This window comes from Peromyscus californicus, unplaced genomic scaffold (genome assembly GCF_007827085.1).
Source record: "Peromyscus californicus insignis strain IS unplaced genomic scaffold, ASM782708v3 Scaffold_9__1_contigs__length_137607984, whole genome shotgun sequence".
Lineage (NCBI taxonomy): Eukaryota > Metazoa > Chordata > Mammalia > Rodentia > Cricetidae > Peromyscus > Peromyscus californicus.
In genome coordinates this window covers 93,886,191-93,913,884 of record NW_026294617.1, presented here as the reverse complement: position 1 = coordinate 93,913,884, position 27,694 = coordinate 93,886,191, and the positions used below count along the sequence as shown (strand labels likewise).

Here is a 27,694-nt window from a genome sequence, read left to right as displayed (position 1 = left end):
CAGGTTGGGCGCCAAATGTACATGTAACCAACCGTCTTATTAAATAAGAAACAGAACCAATGCAAAGAAGAAAGCCAGGAGATCAGAGCTAAGAGCCTTACCCGTCTGCTGCAGCTAGCCTCTTCAGCCAAGAGAGACCTACTTCCTGAGTGTTTGTCTTTATATAGACTTTCTGTTCTGCTTTCTCATTGGTTGTAAACCCTACCACATGACTGCTTCCTCACTGCCTGTTTGTACAGACTTCCAGATCTTCTGTGGTTGGCATTGAGATTAAAGGTGTGTGTCTCCAAGCCTGGCTGTATCCTTGACCACACAGAGATCTACCTAGCTCGGCCTACCAACTGCTGGGATTAAAGGTGTGTGCCACAAACGCCCAGCTCTGCTATGGCTTGCTCTGACCCCCAGGCAACTTTATTTATTAACATACAAATAAAATCACATTTCAGTACAAATAAAATATCACCATATCATAAAGTTGTAGTCAGGTTGTCTATAGTCAGCTCAAGGCTTGACCAGGCCTAGAGATTTCCTTCCAAGATGATCCACAAAGCTTTATTTGAGGTTTCAGCTCCTCACCAGGACCTCTCCGTAGTCCCTCTAGTACCATGGCATAGCAAGTGACATCCGCTGACTTGGGGTGAATGAAAATCTTAGCAAAACCATGCAGTGCCTTTTATGACCTAGCCTCTGAAGTCACTTTCACTTCTGCTTGGCCCTGTGAAAACAGAGGGGCATCATTAACCAGGCCACAAGCCAGGAGAAGGAGCCTAATGTGCTTGTTCCAGGGAGGAACAGTGAGTTTGTGAATAGACCTTGCCACATCCAGGTTCACTGCTTGCCCATTGCTTTGTCCCCAACTTATCATCGGGCAGTTGGAGGGTAGACAGCATGCCTCTTGCCCTTCCACTCCCTAACACTGACGGTATACTTTAAAAGGTTTTCCAAACAATTGCTAAAATCAAAATTTTGCTGGGCATGGTGACACATGCCTTTGACCACAGCATGGGAGGCAGGCAGGAGGAGATCTGAGTTTGAGGCCAGCTTGGTCTACATAATGAGCCCCTGTCTCAAAAAGAAAAAAAAAAGTTAGCACTGTGGTAATACTTGATATTTCATATTCCACTTGTGCTCATGCTCTAATAGTCCTTTAGTCAAACTGATTTCTTTAAACAAAATCCTCCGAAGTGTGATATATCTTTAGATAGGCAGGGCTGGGGGAGGGGGCTGGTAAAATGTCCTGGGACTAGGGGGATCTGTAAGCCAGCATGACCTAGCTGAGCATCAGACTCAGTCAACAGCTTAAAACAAACAAACAAACAAACAAAAAAATAAAGCCCTCTACCTGCTACCGACCATAAAACTGTTCGGTTCCCTTTAGTTCTATTTTGATGGGGAAGCAGTTGACTGTGGATGCTGATAGTTTGGTACGCCTGGTTAGAGCTTCTGAGAAACTCTTTGTCAGATATGAGCAGGTAATAACTTTTTGAAACTTGAGTTCCTTCATCTGCCGAGGAGAAACGTAGCATGCCCACTGCTCAGCACCTTAGAAAGAAGGAACCAGCTAGCTAGTGCAAGGGACCTGACTCCACCCGGCCCCAGGGCGCCGCCCTGCCTTCTCCGCAGGTGCCGCTTTGAGGGGCGGGGCCGGACTGCGGGGGCGTGGCTGCGTCACGGGGGCGGGGCGGGGCGGGCGACTCAGCCCATCGCACGATGTGACGCGCCGCCGGAGGCAGGCCGGGCCCTCAAGATGGCGGCGTGCGCCCGGAGCGGCTCGGCCCGGCAGTAGTGGCGGGACCGCACTCGCCGCTGGGGCCGCCCGCCCCCTGAGTGGCTGCTGCAGCGCCGGGAGTCGAGGATGGTAAAATGACCCAGGGGAAGAAAAAGAAACGGGCCGCGAACCGCAGTATCATGCTGGCCAAAAAGATCATCATTAAAGACGGAGGCACGGTGAGTCTCGGTGCGGCGCCGCAGGGCGGCCCCGGCGCGGGCCCAGCTCCCTCTTCCCCCTGCTTCCGCCTTCGCCGGGCCGGGAGCACCCGGCCTTCCCGCAGTGCTGGCGCTGCCGCCGTCTCGCCCTGCGGGCCTCCGCGGCCTGACTTCTTCGGCCGATCGCGGGGTCTCGGGAGCCTGCGGCCTCGGCCCACGTGCAGCCGGCCGCGGGGAGGAGGCGTCGGCCCCTCGGCTGCCGAGCCAGGCCCAGCGCGGCGCGGGGAGGCCGGGCAGCCTGGCGCTCCATATGCTGTGGCGGGTGGCCGCCGCCGCCGCCGCCGCGGCCCGCTGGGCCAGGGTACGTGCGTTGTCCCATCGTGGTCGCCGGGAGCCGGAGCGGCGGCTCTGAGCTGCCCTGGGCTCGGTGACCCTGTCCCGGGGGTGGGCTCGCCTCCGCTCCCGGCGTCGGAAGCCTGACCTGACCACCTGGGGCCTACACATACTCTCCTTTAGACAAGCCGTCACCTTGTGCCTCAAAATAACAGTCTTTAATTTGTCGTGGCGTGAGGATCAGGGAAAGACTCTTTGAAAGGCAGGCAGGCAGGCTGAGGCTCAAAAAAAAATGTGCCTTTTAGACAGTCGTTATTCGCAGGAAACTTTATGCAGCGTGCAGTGGGTTACCAGACGTGGACGTAGGGTTTGTAATTGGAAAACGAGCTTACACTTTTGTTGTGCTGAGATTTCTTTGCTGAATCCTTTGGTATCACGTTCGGAAATAGAATGGAAAAATAAGATGTGTCTCTTTCCCATGAAGTTGCAGGCATGGTTCCTGTCGTTCCATTTGTTTGTAATTTAATGGAGTCTCGATCAATGCGAGCAAAGCACTAAATATGTAAGTAGGGCACCACTGAGGATTTGCTGAATTCAGTTTGAAATAAATGACAACTTTCTTTTGACATTTCAGAACATGGCCTAGTCCAACTGCCAAAATATAGAAAGCTTGGGACATATGGAACGATTTTAGAATAGGTTCGGTTAACTGTCAGATTTATTAGTTGTCATAGCTTTGACATTTATTGAAAAAAGAAAGTTTGATGTTTCTCAGATCCTTGTTACTGTACCTGATTAAAATATTACTTTGATCTAATGAATTCAGATTAGCCATTTTGACCAAGTTGGTAGGAACTATATTGGGAGAAAAGGATATTGTTGTGAACTATAGAAAGACTTCGTTTTTGTTTTTGGAGACAGAATTTCTTTGTGTAACCTTGGCAGTCCCCGAACTCACCCCTGTAGACCAGGCTGGCCTCGAACTCAGAGATCCGCCTGCCTCTGCCTCCTAAGCGCTAAGAATTAAAGGCATGCACCACCACTGCCTGATGAAAGACAATTTTAACGAAGTACATTTTATAAAGCCAGATGATACTTAAGATCAATATTCTTTGCAAAAGACAAGAACGGAAGATTAAGAATTACACCTCTTAAATTGTAGTTTTATTGTCTCTTTGACCGATTTTTGTGTGGTTTGCTCTGTAAAAGTTTTGTTGTTGTTTTAATGAGATACTGGGGATCAAACTCATAGCCTTTGCCAGCCCTACAGTATGTTCATTCCAAATTCTTAGTGTTAGATGAGATCTCATGTAGCTTTGAATGACTTCAAATTTATGATCCCACTTGCGCCTACCAAGTGCTGGGATTATAGGTATGTGCTACCAGGCCTGGCAAGAAGAGGGTCTTGTTTGTTTAAATCTTTTTGCTATTTATAAAGATACAGCAAATTTATAGTTTGCTTTAGTACTCAAAATATCACTTTTCACTAGTAACAATGTAATGTCTTAATGGTAACTAAATCAATGACATCTTTTCTTGAGGGCTGAAGTCTTAGAGCATTGTCCTTTCCCATCTTACTGTACTTTGTTTTTCTTTCCAGTCTTTTTTTGAGACAGGGTTTCTCTATGTAGCTTTGGAGCCTATCCTGGAACTCGCTCTCTAGACCAGGCTGGCCTCGAACTCCCAGAGATCCACCTGGCTCTGCCTCCTGAGTGCTGGGATTAAAGGCGTGCGACACCACCGCCCGGCCCAGTCTTCTTTTTTAAAGAAAGATTATGAGCCTAGAGGTGGTGGTGCACGCCTTTAACCCCAGCACTCCTGAGGCAGAGACAGGAGAATCTCTGAGTTGCAGGACAGCCAGGGCTGCACAGAGAAACAAGAAGAAAGAAAAAAGAAAAAGATTATTTTTTAAAACTTTTTATATTTATGGGTATTTTTGCCTGAATGTATGTATGTGCTTAACGTGCATGCCTAGTGCCTGAGGAGGTCAGAAGAGGTGGTCACATCCTCTGGAACCTGGGTTGCAGATGACTTTTCACTGCCATGTGAGTGCTGGGAACTGAACATGGGTCCTCTGCAAGAGCAGCAAGTGCTCATAATGGCTAAGCCGTATGTAGTTTCCATTCTTAAGAGCACTGGTACTGTCTCCAGAGTAAGAGCTTTGTTTTCATCCTTGAGTCCCACTGGACCTCTAGGATGTGGGTGGATGGATGGATGGATGGATGGATGGATGGATATATATATATACTTTTTCTCTCTCATACACATGAGAGTTTTGTTTAAGATGGCATTGCTTTTCTGCCTCTACATGTAAGTTAGACTACTGTTGTAAACATTAAGATTTATTTTTATTTGACGTGTCGGTGCTTGGCCTGCATGTATGTCTCACCATGTGAGTGCAGTGACTTGGGAGGCCAGAAGAGGCCATCAGATCCCCTGGAGCTGGGGTTATTGTTGGTAGTTAGCCACCTTGTGGGTGCTGAAAATGAAACCAGGGTCCTCTGGGAGAGCTGCTAATATGTGATCCTAACCACTGGGGCTTCTTTCCAGTCCTCCGGACTCTACCCCATCTCTGTTTTTTGTTGTTGTTTTTCAAGGGGAAAATTAACTTTTGGTTTTCCCTTGTGTGTTTCGTTTTGGACTGTTGTAGAGCTATTGCTCTTGACGTTACAGTTTCAGCCTTTAAAGATGTTTTCCCATTGGATTCCTTCAGAGGCAGATAGGTATATGAGACTATGTGGTCAGTCTGTGACGATCTCTGAACAGTATTGAAATAGCTGATCAATGATTGGTCTGATTTCTCTTTTTCCTTTTTAGGGTTAATGTTGTCAGTTTGTTCAACCAATTTTAACATTGTTGAAACCAAAAGTCGCCAGTGATTTAGCAAAAATGAAGAGTAGATTTATAGTTATCAATTGAAGAAATGAATCCTTCTGAATGAACTAGGCTAGTTATAACTTACTTGTGCTGGATACTGAACTCATGACCTCACACATGCTAGGCAGGTGCACTACCATTAAGCAGTACCCTAATGGTGGTGTGTTACTAATTTATTTTCTCTTGAAATTGTATTCAGTTTGCTCTGAGGTCTAGATGAGGCTTATTTGTTGCAGCTTTAAGTGGTGCAGAACAAGGGTTAAATCACATTAAGTTGTGTGACGGTATGTATGAGAAGTTTTGTTGAGGTTGCTCGAAATGAACCCAGGTTTTCACAAATGCTAAGCAAGCACTTTCCGGTCAACTGACAGTCCCCAGTGTGTATCAGGAATTTTAACTGGATCAGTTCACTCTGAAAGTGTTTGCAAAATTTTCTTAGTATATTTTTCTTGGCAGATTTTATACCTCCCCTGGTTTTTTAAATAGTTAATTAAGTTTATTAAGCTAATGGAAGATATATTTAATATTTACATTACATGTATTTAGGATAAATTTATATAAATATAATATTGCCAAATATATCAAGTATATGTGAAGTATATATTAATAAGCAATGTGTCAGCCTATGAATAGAAAGCAAAAGATAATCAGGCAAGCACAGAAGTAAAATCACTGTTTTGTTCATGTGGGATACATTAAGACTATGAAGTTCTTTTTTATTTAGACATACAACTTTACCTTTTTTAAAATGTTTATTGCATTGTATCCATTACTGTGTTACGTGACAGCATTTTCATTCAGTATGGAATGTATTTTGACATTGCTCCCATACTCCTAGCTTCCCTTTTTGTCATCTCGCAGTCTTTGGTCAGTTTAATTCTACTTTCATGTCATAAATACATCCATGGTTTTGTGTGTCTATAAAGTTTAGGGATTATACTTCAGAGAAAACATAGCTTGTCTTCCTGATATTCATTTCATTCACTTAATGTCTCCAGTTGTACCTTTTTTAAAATGCAAACCATTTTAGTTACTTTTTGTTGTTGTTGTTTTTGTTTTGTTTTATTTTTTAGGTTTTTGAAATTGGGTTTCTCTTTGTACTCCTGGAGCTTGCTCTGTAGACTGGTCTGGCCTCAAACTCAGAGATCCTCCTCCCTCTGCCTCCCCAGTGTTAGGATCAAAGGTGTGCACTACACTGCCTGGCCATATTAGTTGTTCTTTATGGCTGAAAATAATCGCACTGTGTATATACATTATGTTTTCTTTATCCACTCCTCTACTAAGGGATACCTGGGTTCCCATAACTTAGCCAATGTGAGCAATGTTGCAGTAAGCACTAATGTGCAAGTGTCTGTGATGTGCTGGTGTGGGATCCTCTGGGTAATAACAAGGAGTGGTAGACCGACCGGTCTTGTGGCAGATCTGTTTTTAGTGTTTTAAGAAATCTCCATACTGATGTCCATAGTGGTTGGAGTACTTTACATTTCCACCAGCAGTATAGAAGGATTCCCTTTTGGTGACTTCCTAGCCAGCATTTGTTTTGGTTTGTTCCCCCCCTCCCTTAATGGGTGTCAGTTTGAGTGAGGTGAGATGGAATTTCAATGTAGTTCAAATTTGCATTTCTCTGGTGATTCATGAGATTTAACATTTTTTCCTTTGTTTATTGAATATCATCTTCTGACACTGACTTCGTTTCATTTGCCCAGTTATTGATCAGGTTGTTTGACTTATGTAGTAATCTTTCTTGTCAAACTGTCTTTGGATCACCAGCCCCCAAATAGCGACTTGAAGACTTACTAATTATGAAAGTTTGGCCTTTAGCTTAGTCTTGTCTCAATTAGCTCTTATAACTTAAATTAACCCATTTATATTAATCTGTGTTCAGCCACATGGCATTGCCTCTCTTCCATATCGCATCTCCTATTTCCTCTCCTGGTCTCGCTAGTGTCTCCCGCCTGAGTCTCCCGCCTCTCTTCTTCCCAGAGTTCTCTCTGTCCCCAGAAGTCCTGCCTGTCCTCTCCTGCCTAGCTATTGACCATTCAGCTCTTTATTACACCAATCACAGCAACACATCTTCACACCATGTACAAATATCCCACAACAGATTTACTGTTTAGGTTTCTGAATTCTTTGTGTATTTTACATGTTACTCATCTGTCAGATTTTTTCCCATTCTTTAGGCTGTGTCTACCCTGGTGATTCTTTCTTTGCCGTACAGAAGCGTCTTAATTTAATATAAACCCATTCATCAGTTCTTGACAGTTTTTCCCTGTGCTATTGGTGTCCTTTTTAGAGAATCCCTGCCTACACCTCTGTGTTGAAGTGCTTTCCCTGGAGGGTTCAGTCTTGGGTTCAGGTCTCTGATCCATTTGAACTGATTTTGGGGCAAGGTGAGATCTAGGGATTCATTCTTCTAGATTTGGAACTCCAACACCGTCTGTGAAAGAGGCTCTCCTTTCTCCGATACACATTTTTATGGATCTGTCAGAAGTTAGATGGCTGTAACTGTGTGGGTTTATTCCTGGGCTCTCATTTCTGTGTAACTCCATGCCTGGTTTTTGTTAACTGTGTCTCTGTCATATAGTGTGAGATCAGGTATTGTTATATCCTAGCATTGGTCTTTCTTGTTTCAGGAATGGCACTGGAATTTTAATGGGGAGTGCGATGAATCCTGTAGATGGCTTTTTATGGGATGGGCATTTTCACAATATTAATTATTCTAATCTGTGAACATGAGGTGCCATTCTCTTTTCTAGTGTTATAGATTTCTTTTACTTCTTTAGTTATGTTTACTCCAAGGCATTTATTTATGTGTATAGGTGTTTTACGTGCATGTATGTCTGTGCACCACATTCCTGCCTGGTGTCCTCAGAGGCAAGAAGAGTGTGGTGATACTTTACCTGTGTCCCCAGTAAAGTTTCTCTGAGGATCAGAGGAAAAAGCCAGCCACTACAGTAAACAGAAGTCAGGCAGTGGTAGCACACACCTTTAATCATATCACTCGGGAGGCAGGGATCTGTCTAGATCTCTGTGAATTCAAGACCACACTGGGAACAGAGCCAGGTGTGGTGGCACACACCTTAAATTCCAACACTAGTTAACCATAAAGGTCTGGAGGTCTGTACAGACAGGCAGGAAGTGACAGAGCTGGGCAGAGAGAGGAAATGAGTTAGCAGAACAGAAGGGAATATACAGGAAGTAGGTCTCTTTGAAGACTGAAGGTCCGTAAGGTGAGGTTGGCTGTGGCTTGTCCTATTCCTCTGATTTCTCAGCTTTAACCCCAATTTCTGGCTCCGTGTTTTTTATTGATAAGAATGTTTAGCAATTTGTTTACAGAAGAGAGCACCAGATCTCCTGAGAATTCCAGGTGGTTGTGAGCTGCTATATGGGTGCTGGGAATTAAACCTGGATCCTCTGCAAGAGCAGCTAGTAATCTTACTTGCTAATTCATCTCTCCAGCTTTATATATTTATTTAAAGACAATAGTAAATGGAATTGTTTTCCTGCTTTCTTTCTCAGAACATTATTATTTATAAATAGGAAGGTTACTAATTTTTGTATGTTAATGAAAGTATTTATCAGCACTGAGTTTTGCCTCTGGGGCCTAATTTAAAGAATTATATAATCTGCAAGTAGGAATATTTTGACTTTTTCCTTTCCTATTTTTATCCCTTTTGCTTACCTTAATACTCTAGCTAAGACTTCAAGCACTATATTAAAGAGGTGAAGGAAGGAGACACCCTTTTCTTGTTCGGATTTTAGTAGAAACACTTTATAGTTTTTCCTCTGTTTAGTATTCAAATTGAAGAGTAGCTCTGTTTAAGAACAGCATGAGTAACTGTAGAGTAAGTTACTGTGTGTTAGATTACGTCTGTGTAATCTATTGACTGCCATTTCACCAATGAAAGCAGTAACGGCACAGGTGAATTTGGTTTTGAAGGGTCAGCATGTAGCAGTCAAAATTGTAGCTCTATTTAGCTCTGTTTTATTGCATATAAAGACACGGTAGCTATGTTAAAGTTTCTAAAATTAAGAAGTAAAGCTGAGAATGGTGGCACTGTTCAGGGGGTGAGGCAGGAGGGTTGTAAAGTAGAGGGTTAGTCTGGGCTACACAGCAGATTCCAGGATAGCTTGAGCTCTGTGGAACCTTGTCTCAAAGAGACAGAGGAAAAGAAAGATGGTTGGATTAAAATCAGCTTGTGACATTTCAGAATACATCCTGTTATTGTTAAATCATTATCTTCTGTGAAGTAGTTATAGTTAATAACACCCCTGTTAAAGGATGTGAGCTACAGTTAATAAAATGATTTATATATTTTATTGAAATCTAATTTTTGTTAGATTTTTAAAGTACACTTGTTAATTATTTAGCCTTATTTATGTTTACTCTGTTGTGTGTCTGTATCCTTGCATGTATGTCTCTATGCTATATGCTTTGCCGGGAGAGGCCTATAGGGGATTGGATTTTCCTGGAACTGGAGCTACAGAGTTACAGATGGTTGTGAGCCATTGTGTGGGTTCTGGGAATATAACCCAGGTCCTCTGGAAGAAAAGCAAATTCTCTTAACCACTGATAAACTAGATAGTTCTTTGTATTAAATAAAATCACTTCATTGTAGTGAATCCACACAGGAAATCATTACACAGCAAGATTAAGGTAGCCATTCAAATGTGTGTCCAGTTATAGCTCTGCACATCCTTGGGGACTTTCTGTACAGTTAGCGTGGCGCTTATGAAGCCAGGGAGTGTCCATTAAGGCTTTACTATCTACTACATTATTATTATCATTATCATTATCATTAATGAATGTGTGAGTGTGAGTACATGTGCCACAGCACTCACATGTGTGGGGTACAGATGGACAGAGTACACATGTGTGGGGATCAGAGGGCAACCTCGGGAGTCAGTTCTTCCACTTTTACCTCTCCTTCCGTCTTTACAGGCTCCTGGGGATTGAACTCAGGCCTTGAGGCTTGTTGCAGCAGGTGTTTTTACCAGCTGAACCTGTCTGTTACATTTTAATGCCATTCATTGCCTCAGAAAAATGAAAAAGAAAAACAAACAAAAAAACCAACCTGACAGTTGACACTAGAGAAAAGTAGCTTTATATCCTCTTGTGTGACTCCTGTATCCCTTTGCCTGCATTTAGTTGTTTCCTCATCACCTAGCATTACCTTCTCCAAGTCCCTTTCCTTTTTTTTTTTCTTAGCCTCACTCACTATCAGAAAGCCACCACCAAGTCCCCTTTCTAAGTGTTACGCTCTACTGACTGACTTACACTGTAAACTTTCACATTCTTGATAGCAGAGCAGAGAAATGGGACTAACCTGGATGTCCACCAGCAGGTGAAAGGATAAGAAAGATGTGGCACATGTACAGAGTGGAATGTTCTACTATAAAGAAAAAATGGAATTATGAAGTTTACAGAAAGTATATTAAGAGAGGCAATCCAAACTCAGGAGGAAAAAAAATGTACATTTTCTGTCATATGCAAATCTAGCCTATAATGCATTTATGTATACATGAAAAATGTATAGTTCTGTATAGTAACTTAGGAAGATAGGCTTTTTTTTTTTTTTTTTTTTAAAGGATAGAGTCTCGTAGCCCAGGCTGGCCAGGAACTTCACTATGTAGGTGAGGATGGCCTTGAACTCCTAATTCTTTTGTTTATATCAAATGCTGGGATTCTAGAGGTGTACCACTGTGCCAGACTACTTTAGAGATTTATTTTTAAAAATTTAATATGGACACTTTTAGTCCTAGCACTCAGGAGACAGAAGGAAGAGGATCTCTGTGAGTTCAAGGCCAGCCTGGTCTACAAAGCGAGATCCACAACAGCCAGGGCTGTTCCAGGGAGAAACCCTGTCTCAAAAAAAATAAAACAATTAATGTGTATGAGTGTTTTTCTGTATGTATCCGTGCACTACATTCATTCTTTGCCCTTGGAGGCCAAAGGCGGGTGCTGGGTTTCCTGAAATTGGAGTTAGGAACGATTGTTAGCCTTCGTGTGGTGGCTCATAGAAATTGCTTGGTTGGAAATAGCTTTAAAAAAGTATTTGCTGGGCTGGAGAGATGGCTCAGAGGTTAAGAGCACTGGCTGTTCTTCTAGAGGTCCTGAGTTCAATTCCCAGCAACCACATGGTGGCTCACAACCATCTGTAATGAGATCTGGGGCCCTCTCCTGGCATGCAGGCACACGTGCAGACAGAACACTGTATACATAATAAATAAATAAATCTTTAAAAAAAAAAAAAGTATTTGCTATATCATTTGCAAAATGAACTGTGCCCAGAGAAGCAGAGCACCCATCCTCTTAACTCCTCTCCCTTCTGTGGAGGATTGAACCCTGGGCCTCACATGCCAGGACTGCCACTGAACTGGGTCCTCCCCGTTTTTTTTTCTGCCTTAGAGACTCAGTAATCAGTGTCTAGACCCAGTCTCCAATGCTTTCTGTTTACCAAGAAACATGGCCCAAGGACAGAGGGTCTTGATAGATCCAGACATCTCTTAAACAGCTGTAAGGTGCTATATTTCCTTTTCCCTTCCATAGCCTCGCGATTGGTTCCAAGACTTCTCCAATGCCAGAAGATGCTAATGCTCAAGGCACTTAAATAAAATGGCATGTTATTTGTATATAATAGATCCACAGCCTCCTGTGTGCTTTCTTCATCTCCAGACTACTAGGATGTCTAGTGGTTGGTATACTATAGTTCACAGGGAATGATGACAAGACATCCTCACATGTTCAATATGAACATTAGATGTGCAGTTGGTTGACTCTGGCTGCAGAACCTTTGGCTGTGGAGTACCAGCTGCGCTGTCTTTGGTAGGGTGTGGCAGGCAGCACCTCCGTAGCTTATGCTTCAGCATTTGCTTTAGATGGGTGAACGTGAATAAATTAACAAGCAGTTTTCTCAGATTATGTATTTTGTTCAAACAAATATCGTTAGGAATACTCTTACTAATATAATCATGATTTCTGCCAAAAATTGCAGATTATAGTGTAACTTGTTTGTAGTTGCCAAAAGTTTGATGTTTGAGTAAAACAAACAGCTTTTCTGAAGTAGTCTTCTGGCAAGTACGTATGTTTTAATTTTTCAGTTATTTAAAAGCACACATTGTCACTAGCATGGTGGCAAAGCACTTGTCCAGCATGTGCAGGACTCTGAGGTCAACAAAGGCTTCAAAACTAACAAGTTGGTGGTGGTGCTTTTAGCTGGGGTGCTCAAGATCCCCGAAATCAGTTTTGTCTTTTGGAAGCAGATGTTTCTTATCCTTTTATACCTCAAGGTTAGGAATTATGTGAAGTATTTTTGGTTAAAGTCTAATTTTAAAATAATGAGTGAGATGTTGTGACACCAAGACAAATCTTGAAGTTAGGCTCCATCCTAGGTATTGATGACCACTTGGGTTTAGTTAGCTGTTTATAAATTTTAGTTATTTTTCGTAACGAGTTCACTTTGTAGGCATTCCAGTAACATAACATTGCTACTTAACTTGATGGAATAGCCACACATTTCCCACTAAGAGTAGAAAGGGGTTCATTAGATGAGTCCCCCCACAATAAACCGTTTCCACTTGAGACCCCTTTTCTCCTGAGGAATTTTTCTGTAACCCTGAATACACAAGTATATAAAGGAAAGATGGAACTAAACAGTGAAGTGTTTGTTTTCCGTAATTAACCGGTGTTTTCTGTGAGAGCAGAAAGCACAGTGGTTCCTAACACAGTTGAGAAACTGAGCCACGAGCTTGGATGCAGGGTCTGTCATCCAGGGCAGCAGCCCCTGGCGTGCGACAACTTTGGTTGTTAGCCCTTGAGAGTACAGGGCTGGCTGGGGAGCTGCGGCTTACAGCCACTACCCAGGATCCTGAGATTGTTGTGCTGTTTATCACAAACCCTGGAAAGAAATCAAAATTTGAAGGCTGGTGTCTTCTGATTGTAGAGTGCCTTTGTTCTGTTGGAAAGTTGAAAACAGTAAATTGAGCCATTGTTGGTCCAGGTCTGTGTGTAGGCTACCCTAAGTCACCTAGCAACCACTTGAGTCATTGTTGGTCCAGGACTGTGTGTAGGCTACCCTAAGTCACCTAGCAACCACATGACAGTTGTCAGTAGGCATCAAGTCATAGGTATTAGATGTTATTATGTGCCGGCCACTCTGCTGTGCCTTAGGATACAAAAAGAAAAAAAAAAAGATGTAGTTTCTATACCTAAGAAAGCAATATTCTGTGGCATTCATTGTATGCCCACTTGGGCTCTGGAGTTGTTTCCCCACACACACCTTTTTTTGGTTCTTCAAGATAGAGTTTCTCTATGTAGCACTGGCTGTACTGTAACTTTCTCTGTAGGCTGACCTTGAACTCACAGAGATCCACCTGCCTCTGCTTCCCCGGTGCTGGGAGGAAAGGCATGAACCACCACTTCCGGGCTACTTTTTTTTTTTTTTAAAGATTTATTTATTTTTATTTTATGTGTATAGGTGTTTTTCCTGTATGCATGCTTGCACCACATGTGTGCCTAGTGCCTGCAGAAGCGAGAAGAGATCCCCTAGAACTGGAGTTACAGATGGTTGTGAGCTGTCATGTGGGTGCTGGGAATCAAACCCAGGTCACCTGGAAGAATAACCAGTTCAGTTAACCTCTGAGCCATCTCTCCAGCCCCTGGAGTTTCTTCTTAACCTGTGTGTGTGTGTTAACTTGTCTTTCTTGTGACAAACTGCCTCCGAAAACAACTTGATGATTTTTTTTTCTCTCACAGTGTCAGAGGCTTCAGCCCATAGTCAGTAGCTCTGTTGCATTGGGGCCCACATGGTTAGTGAAACATCATAGCTGGGCTTAGGTGGTACAGCAAAGCAGCTCACCTTAGGTTTACAGGAGGCAGAGAGAGACAGAGAGACAGGAAGGGCTAGTGTTCCCATCAGTGGCATAATGGCTTAGTTTCCCCAGCCAAGTCCCACTTCCTCATATGGCCTGTTCACCATTGACTCATCAATGGACTAACGTACTGATGATGAAGCTAGCTCTTTCAGGAACTGGTTTCCCTTGAAGTATGACTACCAGCTGTGGACCAGGTCTTCAGTTCATGAGCCTTGCAGGGGTATGTCGTACCTCAGCCTAACCCTGCTCATCTTTCTCTAAGTTACCCATAAGCCAATGCATACAATCAGATTTGTCTTTTCTAGGCTGTGACCTTTGAGAACTGGGAGTTTTTGTAGTCATAGAACTTCTGCATAGAATATGCACCATGACGTTTGCTGAACAAATGAGACTTTACATAAATTGGTTCCCAGCCATGGTCTTCAACACCTCTACCCCAAATTTCAGGTTCCTCTGATTTCGTGCTTGGGATGGGGGTGTAGGCACTTCAGTTCTGTCGGTTTGGGAAATACTATTTTTAACCATGACACTTAGTGACAGTTTCAAGAGCAGGGCAACATCTCAGCATGTACAAAAATCCAAACACTTTTCCTACTTTTGCGTAAGGCTGTTAAATATGTTTGAAAGCCTGAGAAGTGGCATATGTTTGTTTGCGTGCAAATCCTCATCTGAAATATTAAAGTTGGTTGAAGAGTCCAAACAGCAGTTTAGACTAGCTATCCCCAATGTCAGGTAGTGCATGCTTGTATGTCCTTAGTGAGTGTGACCATTGCCATCCATGTCAGGTAGTGCATGCTTGTATGTCCTTAGTGAGTGTGACCATTGCCATCCATGTCAGGTAGTGCATGCTTGTGTGTCCTTAGTGAGTGTGACCATTGCCATCCATGTCAGGTAGTGCATGCTTGTGTGTCCTTAGTGAGTGTGACTATCCCCATCAATGTCAGGTAGTGCATGCTTGTGTGTCCTTAGTGAGTGTGACTATCCTCATCAATGTCAGGTAGTGCATGCTTGTGTGTCCTTAGTGAGTGTGACCATCCCCATCCATGTCAGGTAGTGCATGCTTGTGTGTCCTTAGTGAGTGTGACCATCACCATCCATGTCAGGTAGTGCATGCTTGTGTGTCCTTAGTAAGTGTCAGTCATCACCATCATTGTTAGTTAGTCAGGAGTACATGATTACTCTTTTAACTTTTGAAAATAATGTCTTTCTACAGCCTCAAGGAATAGGCTCCCCTAGTGTTTATCATGCGGTTATTGTCATCTTTTTGGAGTTTTTTGCTTGGGGACTACTGACAGCACCCACATTGGTGGTAAGTAATCTTTAATGTACATACCTCTTTTTCTATGGCAGGAAAGATGGCCTGTTTTCCTTTCCATGGTTAACCAATACTGACTGGTCATTTCTCCAGAAGTGACCTGGTGAGTGAATGGGCCTGTCATTGACTGTGTCCAAGCCTCTGCTTAATCACCACTGTTGGATAGAGGGGAGGGATCTTTCCACTGATAGGTTTAGGGAAGGTGAAATTTAAGGCCCTTATTACTCAACATAATTACTTTGAGGGAAATTGTATAACTTTTCCCAAGACAGGTTTCTTTTCATTTGAGCTCAGGATATATATACAAAGACTAAAAGTAATGTTACCTACATTTTCCTAGCTTTGGAATGGTAGAAGACTGATTAACTGAACCAGAGAGCTCAGATGCTGGTTAATCTCCTCCTGTCAGTGCAGGCAAAGGAACTAGAATGAGGTTCCTTCCCATCTATGGAGCAGTCTGTATCTAGAAAGGAGTGATTAGTTTAAGTGGGATCGCTTACAGAGTCTCAGAGGGGAATTTTTTGTTTAGTATTGGGTGTATGGGTGTTTTGGCTGAATGAGTGTATGTGCACCACGTGCATGCCTGGTGCCTGTGGAGATAAAGCTCTGCTGGAAGTGAATCTCCAGATGGTTGTGAGCCACCATTGGGTGCTGAGTATCCATTCTGGCTCCCTGGAAGAGCAGCCAGTGGTTGCTCTTAACCATTGAGTCATCCCTCCGGCCCACTAGAAGAGCACTTTAAAGCAGTTGGCTTCCTTGTGTGTGTGTTCACAAGCTTGAGCATTGTATACTGAGGAGGCTTCAAAGATTGTTCATGGAAAAATTAGATGACCATGTAAAGAGATTGCAAGAGTCTAAAAATATTTACAATCCATATTGTTGGGCAGATTTATCTACACCTAAATAACAGTTGCTTTTTGTGTATAAAATATTAATGTTTCACACAGTTACTTTGAATACACAGGCCATAATCATCTTCAATTATTGGTTTTTGTTTATAATAAACTGTCATTTATTTAAAGTTAGAACAGTTCTCTCAATAATGTACTTAGAGTTATAATAATGCCAATTTGGTACATTTTGATTGAGATCCTTTTCCTTTTAAAAAGTACAACTAATTTACCTAAATGTATCATTAGTTCTTCACGCAAGCTAGGGAAGTGCTCTGTACTATTCCCAGTCCTGATAATGTGGTTTTAGGGCTGAAGTATAACATTTTTTCTCCCCCGGAGCTGAGGACCGAACCCAGGGCCTTGCACTTGCTAGGCAAGCACTCTACCACTGCAAGCACTCTACCACTAAGCTAAATCCCCAATCCAAAGTATACCATATTGACAGGACTTATGCAGAATCCCTGCTTCATTGGAACTCACAGAAAGATAGATCAGAAGCTGGAGCTAGGGCTCGGTGGTTCAGAGCACTTGCTCCTCATCCAGAGGACCCGAGTTTGGTTCCCAGCACCTATGTTGGGCACTTCAAAACCACCTGCAATTCCAGCTTCAAGGGACCTGACATTCTCCTTTGGCCTCCATAGGTACCCCCAAGCATGTGGCAAACACATACTCATAAAAAAGGAAAAAGATACCTCAAGCTATCATTCCCTCCCTCCCATACAGGGGGATTGGTGTAGAGCCTCATGCATACTAATCAAGAGCCCTGCAACCTTCAGTTGTAGCTTTGCTATTTTGAAGCCAGATAATTCTTATTGTCCCCAGCAAATACTGGGGAGCTGCCTGTGCATAGCAGGTTGCATAGCAGTGTTGCTGACTCAGGAGATGCTGCTAGTTTCTTCCCTCCTACTCCTCTCCAAGTTGTTTCTCGTTTCATTTACAATGAGTACGTTTTCTAAGCTTTCATGTTATTGGCAAGAAGAAGAACTGAAGGGAAGGGAAGATTTCTAGTTCTTGCAGGATGTCTATACACGCAACAGTGTTTCTTCCCCCGTGGCCATCCCCATGTCTTTACAGAGACAGGCAGACCCGTGAGTGGCAGAAGCACTGACTTCCGAGTCAGGTTGAGAGCTCAGTCGCTCCTCTGTAAGATTGCACAGCACTATGCTAAATGGAAATTCATAGGAAATAAAACTAGATGGTATTAGGAAAGGTTGTTCGAGCTGGGCGATGGTGGCGCATGCCTTTAATCCCAGCACTTGAGAGGCAGAAGCAGGTGGATCTCTTAGTTCAAGGCCTGGTCTACAGGGCAAGTTCCAGGACAGCTACCCAGAGAAACCCTTTCTTTAAAAACCGAAGAGGGAGTTGTTTGAAAATATTAGGGTAGAAATTTTACCGAGACTAAAATATAACATGTACTTTTTATTTTTTAAGGTATTGCATGAAACCTTTCCTAAACATACATTTCTGATGAATGGCCTAATTCAAGGAGTAAAGGTATGATCATGTGTGTATGCACATGTACACATGTATGTACATACATACTTTTGTATATATAATTTTGTATACTGATTGCCTAATCCCCAAGGTCTAAGTTTTTATAACTAGATAGAATATAATTTGAGGTATTACTTAATTCTTTTTGGACTCTGGGTTTTATATAAGATTTGACTCAGATATAGGCAGCGATGTGTAATCATTTTGTATTTCCTGTCTTATAATAGAATTCTTATTCCAGAGGTTTCAGTGCTCTTAAAACAATACAAAATAAAGCAATAAGGATAGCTATGAAAAAGAAAAAAATTTACTCCAAACTCTTCATCAATACAATCTTTTTGTAAACAGATAGTCTACTTACCAGTATAAAACAGATAACTAGCCTGTAATAGTTTTCTAGAATTGCTGGTTTAGTTCCTAACTAAATGTAGTTGGACGTACATTAGCGTTTGTTGGCTAATGCTCAGGCAGAGGCCAACAGATGACCTAGCCAACCGATGGAAATTTTAAAACAATATGTAGGCAAGAAATAAGTTAGTTTATTGAAAGCTTAATGGTTTATTTATTCTAGAAGTAAAGTTGCTTTAATTTTGTTGTTATAGCAGAGTGGTTCATGTTTGGCTCCTGCGTATACAGCATCCTTTTTAACTTGAACTTGTAGGGTTTGCTGTCCTTCCTCAGTGCCCCTCTTATTGGTGCTCTTTCTGATGTTTGGGGCCGGAAATCCTTCTTGCTGCTAACGGTGTTCTTCACCTGTGCCCCCATTCCTCTAATGAAGATCAGCCCCTGGTACGTATGTGCTCAGTTCTGTGTACAACTCTTCCTGGAATTTGCTGTCTTGTCTTCCTCTTTTTTTTTTGGTTTCTCGAGATAGGGTTTCTCTATGTAGCCCTGCCTAGGCTGGAACTAGCTCTGTAGACCAGGCTGGCCTTGAACTCACAGAGTTTGTTTGGCTCTTCAACTGTTAGCCAAACAAACTCTTCACACTGGAGAAATCTGAATGGCAGTGTCCATAAAATCAAGACAGTTACTGTAAAGAATAAACAAAGGGCTGGGGAGGTGGCCTGGTGGGAAGTAACCTGCTGCACCAGCGTAAGGACTGAGTGCAGACCCCGAGCACCTATGTAAATGTACTGCCTCTACTTCCTGGGTGCTACGATTAAAGGTGTGTGTCATCACTGCCGGGCTTGTTATTGCTTTCTTAATGCTTTTTTATTTCTTTTACCTTTCTTGGCCAGTTTACTTATCAGTGTAGATTTTAATTTTATTCTCTAGTACATTTATTCTTTGACACAGATAAGGCTCAAGGGGAAAAAAAGACAGAACCTGAGTAGTGGTCATGAAGATTTGGAGTTAGATGCTACTGTTGGAAGCATCTAGACCATCAGAAAACCTGCTTTTGGATTTCATAGCCCAAATTTCAAAACAATGTTTTAGAGACTGGAGAGAGGTGCTAATTATTTTCTTAAATAGGGATATTGTATAGTTCATCACTGTCCACATTAATTAGGAATGGATTTATCAGGAACGCCCAAAATGATAGTTGCTCAAAATCTGTTTCTTAGTTTTCATATCAAAAGATTCTGGAGTTCCACAGTCTAGAGCTTGAGTGTAAGTTATAGTGAACAAGGCTTCTTCATCTTGCTACTCCTCTGTTCTCAGCTGTTGTAGCCATACTGAAGCCCCAGCCAGCGTGGCCACCTTAGGTGGCGCTGTGGAAAGTATGGCTGCCAATCTTTGATTTTTGGTGTGTTTTGTTTTGTTTTGTTTGGCAGTAAGACCTTGCTGTGTAGCACAAACTGGACTTGACTCTGAACGCTGCCCAGCCCCAGAGATGCTGTGTCACATGCCCAGCAGCCTGCAGAGTCACCTGCTCCTAAACCCAGTCAGATTTCAGGTCTGTGGATGCTTCTGTTAGAAGAGCATTCCTAGCCACTGGGATAAAAATTAGGGTGAGAGTCAGGATAATGGCACACCTTTAGTACTCAGGAGGCAAAGGCAGGTGAATCTCCCGATTTCTTGGCCAGCCTGGTCTACAGAGTGAGTTCCAGAACAAGCAGGGTTACACAGAGAAACCCTGTCCTGAGTGTGTGTATCTATATAGATAGAGATATCTGGGTTCATGTGGAAGCCAGAGGTTAATATTAGGCTGTTAGTGTCATTATTTCTCTACCTTGTTTTCTGAGGCAGAGCCTTTCACTGAACCTAGAGAGCATGCTCTTTATGCTAGACTTGACTGACTGTGGTGCTCCCGGGATCTGCCTGTCTCCATGCTCCATTGCTGGGATATAGACCCTCCCCTCTATGCCCAGCTTTTTACATTTACATAGGTGCTCGGGGTCTGCACTCAGTCCTTACGCTGGTGCAGCAGGTTACTTCCCACCAGGCCACCTCCCCAGCCCTTTGTTTATTCTTTACAGTAACTGTCTTGATTTTATGGACACTGCCATTCAGATTTCTCCAGTGTGAAGAGTTTGTTTGGCTAACAGTTGAAGAGCCAAAAACAACTGAAAGGAAACATGCAACTCACAGGCTCTCTGTGAACATGCAACTGTACAGGCTCCCCGCTGTGAACATGCAACTGTACAGGCTCCCCGCTGTGAACATGCAGTTCTGTACAGGCTCGCTGTGAACATGCAGCTCTGTACAGGCTCTCTCTGAACATGCAGCTCTGTACAGGCTCGCTGTGAACATGCAGCTCTGTACAGGCTCGCTGTGAACATGCAGTTCTGTACAGGCTCGCTGTGAACATGCAATTCTGTACAGGCTCGCTGTGAACATGCAGTGGCTTATCTGTCACTTGTGCTTGTTGTCATTTCGGGTTTTTTGCTCGATTTTTGTTTCTGTACAGTACTTGGATGGAAAGTCGTAATGAGTGAAGAAGCATACTTAGTTTTTAGCTTGTTACTGTTCATATGCTTTCACCGTAACTGGCCTAGGACTTTTGGATATGTTAATTCATGTATTGTCCTAGAAAGTTCTTGGCTGAAATGAGTCATTCTTACTGTAACTAATACACATGAAGGAGCATTTTAAGTACTGATGATTGTTCTAATCATTCTTTCTTGCTTGCTTTTCATTCTTAGGTGGTACTTTGCTGTTATCTCTGTTTCTGGGGTTTTTGCAGTGACATTCTCTGTGGTATTTGCATATGTAGCAGATATAACTCAAGAACATGAAAGAAGTATGGCTTATGGGCTGGTATGTATACTCATTCCTTCCAGCAGTCTTTGTGCCTACTGCAGAATGCCTTGTATTAAGTGTTAAGTGCCCCTTTCTGCAAGAAGTGCTAATGTATAATCATTCATTAGATTGCATTTCAAAGTCGCTATGGTACATGCCTGTAATCTCAGAATTAGGAGGCTAACACGTATTAATTAATCTATGCTAATTAAACGAGACCACATGAAAGCCTAGAGCCATATAAGCTTTGATAGTTACCATTCAGGAATATCTATAAGTGGTATCATAATTTAAATGATTGTATATCTTGTCAGATTTTTTATTAGAATCCTAAAAATAAGGAAGTAAATTACTCCTCATTTAATAACTCACTGAATTAATCTAAAATATAAGAGGCTGACATCTAGGTCAGGGTTCAGTAAATCTTTTCTGAGTCTTTGTGAGCCATTTACAGTCTCTATCCCATTGTTAGTGTGTGTGTATTGACAACTCTAAGAATGTACTCACCAGACCTGGAGAGATGGCTCAGCAGGTAAGCGAGCTTGCTACCACACCTGATACTTGTGGGTTTCATCTCCAGAACCTACATGATAGGAAAGAACCAACTCCTGCAAGTTTTCCTCTGACCTCCACCTGTGTGCCATGGTACATCCTCCCTACACACACACCTCCACCTGTGTGCTATGGTACATCCTCCCTATACACACGCACACCTTATAAATTGAAGAAAAGAAGGAATGTAATACCTTCTTAGCTCATGTGACTCACAGGCAGTTGGTCACCAATACCTGCATAGGTATATAGTGACTGTTGCAGTACAGTCTGCTCTCCTCTCAAATCCAGGAAAAATGGCTACTTTAGCCATACTAATGTATTGTTGCTTAAATAGCCAGAAGTAGGGCAGGGGATGAGTTTCAGCAAATATGAGATATATGTGTGATAAATAAGGACTGGGTATTGTATCTGGTTGACTCTTAGTTCCACAAAAGACTGATTTCTGATTCAAAGGGACTACAAAAAATTATGATGTTGGCAGGCTTTGGTAGAGGAGGTGTAGGGAGTATTTAGGGGGGAAACTCATAAAAAATACTAGGTTTTAGTTGGAGGATTAAACCTTTAAAAATGGTAATGAGGCTGATGATAGTCAGGATTAAAAAAACAAACAAGAGCCAGGCGGTGGTGTCGCACGCCTTTAATCCCAGCACTCGGGAGGCAGAGGCAGGATATCTGTGAGTTCAAGGCCAGCCTGGGCTACAGAGTGAGTTCCAGGACAAGGTCCAAAGCTACACAGAGAAACCCTGTCTCAAAAAAACAAAACAAAACAAAAAAACAAAAACAAACAAAAAAAAACCAGCTTTATGTGTCTAGTCAGTGGATTTTAGTAAGCTTGTACAGGTGTGCAACCATCACTGTAATCTAGTTGGAGGTTAAGGTCATATGGAAGTAACTCGATTTTCCTAGCCAAGCCCTTTGCTTTTTCAGATAGGTCCTAACTGTGCCCAGGCTGGCTTGCTTCTGCCTCTGTGCTGGGATTATAGACAAAAACCACTGCACACGGCTAGTCGTAACTTTTAATTAAGAATTTCACAAGCCTGGTATGGTCATGCACACCTCTAATCCCAGGACTCAGACGGGTAGACAGGTGTCTTGAGTTTGAGGCCAGCCTGGTCTACATAGCAATTTCCAGGCCAGCCAGAGCTATATAACAAGACCCTTTGCAAAGAAAAAAACAAGAATTTTCCAGTCTGGTCACTTCTTAGTTTTGGCTAAGATCAAGTGAAGAATTTCCTGCCTTTAAAGGCATAACCCAGCAAGTGATACTAACATAGAAATAATGTAGATTTAGAGAAAGGAGAAAGTGACCTTGGTAGTCCTTTCTCTTTCTGCCAAAAAGAAGTGGTTACAAGCTGGTAGAATCGAGAGGTATAAAACACAGACAGACCCTGATTGGGCCTTTGCTGCTTTGCAAGTGTGAGCTCATCTGACATGCACAGTGAAAGTAAGTGCCTTTTGCCCCACACAGTGTTGGAGCTCTGCTCCTGCTGTGCTCTGGCTCCCTAATGAGATACCCATTTATCATCTGTCCTCCCTCCACCCTGAGCCCAGACAGCAATCTGCACACTCTGTCTGGCTTTTGCCTTTGGTAGACATTTCCTACAAATTACATAGTGTAAGACAGTCTTCGTGTCTGGGATCTTTCACTTAGCGCATCTTGAGGTTTACCGGATCCACCCGTGCTTGCTGTGCGCTGTTTGTTTGGGACAGACTGGAGGTGACTGCCTCTTGATGGTGCTTGGGTTAAGAGAGAGACCTTTCTAAAGTTTAGTTGTGAGGACTTAGGCCCTTGATGAGCAGCAGCTTTTAGGTTTCATTTCATTTCATTTTATGTGTGTTAGTGCTTTGTCTGTGAACATAAGAAGGGATGATCTGGTTTGATTCCTGGGTCCCACATAGTCAAAAATAGAGAACCAAGTGTGACAAGGTGTCCTCTGACCTCTGTATATGTGCACAAGCACACACAAATAAATGAATGAATGCCTAAATAAATAAATTTAAAAAAATTTAAAAAGCCTGTATTCATTTTAACCATTATTCATAAAGTGCAAATAAACTATTGAATAACTACATTCAAAAGTCCAAATGGCATAGAAACAGTAAAGTTCCCAGTTTGATTTCTTCTGTCTTTGTCCTCTGAGTGCTGGAGAGTGAACACAGGGCCTCACACAAGGTAGGCAGCTACCTAGCTTTACTTTCTAGTTCCCTGGAAGAGTGTGGTTTTGATTAGGCATTATCTGCTTTCACATCTGCCGATTTGCAGCTCCTGGGTGTGGTATAAAGTAGCATTGTGTGGGGTTACCCTCTTCTCGATAATCTTATCTCTGCTTCTCCCCTCTTCCTCAGGGCTCGAGAGAGGGTCTCAGTGCCAGGGAGTTTTGTTCTTTGCATTCCTGCTGTTCAGAGTCTTTAAGTTTGATTTCAGGTAGCTCTGAGTATGTATCATGATAAGCATTTAATTCTCTATTTAAATTTGATGAGAGAAATCACAACGACATTGAATCTCCTTGTAGCAGTGAGTGACTTTAGACTGTTTATAGAAAGCGTCCTGAGTGAGGACTGGCATGACTGACAGACAGGAAGGGGCATTCATGAGGTTCTCTGGGTCCTCACTTTTCCTCAGCTAAATCAGCTTGTAGTTTCTTGGTGGTTTGCAGGTCTGTTTTCCTATGAATTTGTCTGTAGGATGTATGCGTACAGAAGGCTCCCAAGTTTAAGAGGCTAGCACATCTGTCTCCTCGGACAAGCGTCTGAGGTGCTGATTTTCCTGTAGGCGGGTACAGGAAGAGTGCAGGTGAAGGAGAAGGGTGACTGGCGCTGGCAGGGGGTCCCAGATAACCCCCTCTGTGTTTGATTGCAGGTCTCAGCGACGTTTGCCGCCAGCTTAGTCACCAGTCCTGCGATTGGAGCTTACCTTGGACGAGTGTATGGGGACAGCTTAGTGGTGGTCCTTGCTACAGCAATAGCTCTGCTAGACATTTGTTTTATCCTCGTCGCTGTGCCAGAATCATTGCCTGAGAAGATGCGGCCAGCATCGTGGGGAGCTCCCATTTCCTGGGAACAGGCTGACCCCTTTGCAGTAAGTTCCTCCTTGGCAAAAGGGTGAATAGTGAAAGTGGAGTGTGATTACTTCTCTCTGGATGTCTTTCGGGGTGTGGTGGTATTGTGTTCCCCAAAATATTGTGCACCCTAATAAACTTATCTGGGGTCAGAGACAGAACAGCCACAATATTAAACATGAGGATAGGCAGTGGTAGCACACGCCTTTAATCCTAGCATTCCAGAGGCCAAGCATGGTGACTCATGCCTTTAATCCCAGAAAGCGAGCCTTTAATCCCAGGGAGTGGTGGTAGAAAGCAGAAAGGTATATAAGGCATGAGGACCAGAAACTAGAAGCATTTGGCTGGTTAAGCTTTTAGGTTTTGAGCCGCACAGTTCAGCTGAGAGCCATTCAGATATGAGGACACAGGCTTCCAGTCTGAGGAAACAAGATCAGCTGAGAAGTTGGCCAGGTGAAGTTAGCTGTGGCTTGTTATGTCTCTCTGATCTTCCAGCCTCACCCCAATACTTGGCTCTGGGTTTGTTTTATTAATAAGACTCTCTAAGATTCCTGCTTCATCGGGGAAAGCATCTTAAGGTGTATTTATGTATTTATTATAATCAGGGTCTCACTGTGTAGCCCAAGCTGCTCTGTTACTTGATCATTCTGCATCATTCTCCTGAGTTCTGCAACTATAAGCATGAACCACCATACAAGGCTAAAGATTTTTTTAAAAAAAAATTTATTTATTTATTATGTATACAGTGTTCTGTCTGCATGTGTCCCTGCAGGCCAGAAGAGGGAGCCAGATCTCATTACAGATGATTGAGAGCCACCATGTGGGTGCTGGGAATTGAACCCAGGTCCTCTGGAAGAACAGTTAGCGCTCTTAACCTCTGAGCCATCTCTCCAGCCCGATTTTTTTTTTTTTTATTTTTTAACATTTTGAAATATTTTTAGACTAGTTTGGGAAGGATTAAGTAAAGAGAAAACTAGTTGTGAGTTTTTAACGTAGGTGTTCCTTGATGTTTCTCTTCCTGTTGTAGTCTTTAAAAAAAGTGGGCCAAGATTCCATAGTGCTGCTGATCTGTATCACGGTGTTTCTCTCCTACCTACCGGAGGCAGGCCAGTACTCCAGCTTCTTCCTGTACCTCAGACAGGTAAGGTCCCGCCATAGTAGCTTGTCAGAGTTAGCGCTCTAAGAACAGGATTTCGTTCTCAGGGAGCTGTACTCACGTGTAAAATGAATGCTCGCCCTAGTGTGTTTTCTGCTGCTTGGATAAAACACTCTTGCCAGAGCAGCTCAGAGAAGAGAGTGTATGTTTGCCTTCTACTTCCATGTTTGGTCCATCATTGAAGGAGAGCAGGCCAGGGACTGCAGCAGACGCCATGCGGGAATGCTGCTCATTGCCGTGCTCCTCCAGTGCATGTTCAGCTGCCTGTCTCACCTCCCGGGACCACCTTGCCCCAGGGTGGTACCATCTAGAGTGCCCTGGGCCTCCTACATCAGTCACTAATCATGAAAGTGTCCCCACAGACTTGCCTAGAGGCCAGTCTGATGGAGACACTTCTCAATTAGGGTTTTCTCTTCCTGGATGACTCTAGTTTGTGTCAAGTTGACACACACACAACACACATCAAAAAACAAGAGAATACTATTTTAGCCTGGTGGTGTTGGCGCACGCCTTTAATCCCAGCTCTCGGAAGGCAGAGAGCCAGGCGCATCTCTGTGAGTTTGAGACCAGCCTGGGCTACAGAATGAGATCCAGGACAGATGCAAAACTACACGAGAAACCCTGTCTCAAAAAGCAAAAAAAAAAAAAAGCTATTTTATAAACAATAGCCAACAAGAATTTTTGTTTTTCAAGATAGGATTTCTATGCAGTAACCAAGGATTTTACCTCCTGTTCAGAGTACCTATTTCTGCTCCCCATTTTGGTACTGGAGGTGAAACCCAAGACCTCGTGTTGCAGTTATTTTTAAAGTGATTTTGGTTGCTTGATAGCATAGTATAGCCAAATAAAAGGGATTTGTTAAGTATAAGAAGGAATTTTTCACTGGGCGGTGGTGGCGCACGCCTTTAATCCCAGCACTCGGAGGCAGAGGCAGGTGGATCTCTGTGAGTTCGAGGCCATCCTGGACTACCAAGTGAGTTCCAGGAAAGGTGCAAAGCTACACAGAGAAACCCTGTCTCAAAAAACAAAAAAAAAAAAAAAAGGAATTTTTCATATGATAAGTCATTTTTCTGTAGAATCCTTTGTGTATAAGTAATTTAAAATTAGAATGAAAAGTCGTTGATAAGCATTTTTCTAGCCATTTACTATTAATATACAAGTAGTTACACTAACTTGGTGTTTTCTGTGCTTCTTTTTTCATTAATTTCACTTGTTTTGGAAACCTTCTAGATAATGAAGTTTTCCCCAGAGAGTGTTGCGGCCTTTATAGCAGTACTTGGGATTCTGTCCATTATTGCACAGGTGAGTTTCTGCTGGACGGAGGTCATAGAGGGCAGCCCATCCAGATGAGGCCTCGGGCAGTGATGGGAGATGGGGTCTCTGTGTAGTCCTGACTCTTCCGGGGGCACCATGTAGACCCAGCTGGCCTTGAACTCACAGATCCTCCTGCTTCTACTTCTCGAGTGCTGGGATTAATGGCATGTGCCACCGTGCCTGACAAGACATGACAAGAGTCTCTGATCTATTAAAAAACTTATGTTAATATAGCAGGTAATTGATCCGATTTTTAGGATGGATACACATTAGTGAATATGTGATGTATAACAAGAATGACAGTTTATTGATGTATATCGGACCTCCTTGTTCTGTGAAGTCCTCATCAACAGGTATTCACTGAATGTCTATAATACAACAGGCACTGTAGGTAAAACAGTGGTGTTGATCCTTGCTGTGTAGAGTTTATGTTCTAGAGAATGAAACATGATGTAGGGAAATTGTTGGAAACATCAGTTAGGATGAAAACTTCAAAGAAGGGAAGAAGTGGTAGAGAAACATGGGGAAAGGTTTTATTAGTAAGCAGGGTCTGGGAAGTGCTTGATGTACAAGGTGGCACTTGGCCAAGGATATGCAGAATAAGCTATAGAAATAGCTGGTGGAAGAGAATTGTAAGTGGTTGGATGGTGGGAATAATGCCCCAAGGGTGAGAATGGTCGTGGTCCAGTAAGAAAGCAGAGGCCTGTTGGGTCCT

At 42.9% G+C, this 27,694-nt stretch overlaps 1 protein-coding gene across 3 annotated transcripts in view; it reads left to right on the top strand.

Annotated features, from left to right (window-relative positions):
- The first annotated feature begins 1,701 nt into the window (after positions 1–1,701).
- Mfsd14a (major facilitator superfamily domain containing 14A) overlaps positions 1,702–27,694 on the top strand; it is a 34,850-nt gene continuing 8,857 nt past the window's right edge. The window contains exons 1-8 of one of the 3 annotated variants that reach the window (XM_052731376.1): positions 1,702–1,947; positions 15,224–15,319; positions 17,650–17,712; positions 18,374–18,501; positions 20,799–20,913; positions 24,311–24,529; positions 25,537–25,650; positions 26,896–26,967. In XM_052731376.1, the coding sequence (XP_052587336.1) occupies positions 1,864–1,947; positions 15,224–15,319; positions 17,650–17,712; positions 18,374–18,501; positions 20,799–20,913; positions 24,311–24,529; positions 25,537–25,650; positions 26,896–26,967 (891 nt within the window). In that variant the 5' untranslated portion in view covers positions 1,702–1,863. The remainder of the gene's footprint in view (positions 1,948–15,223; positions 15,320–17,649; positions 17,713–18,373; positions 18,502–20,798; positions 20,914–24,310; positions 24,530–25,536; positions 25,651–26,895; positions 26,968–27,694) is intronic. The other 2 variants (XM_052731374.1, XM_052731375.1) reach the window with 2 other exon arrangements.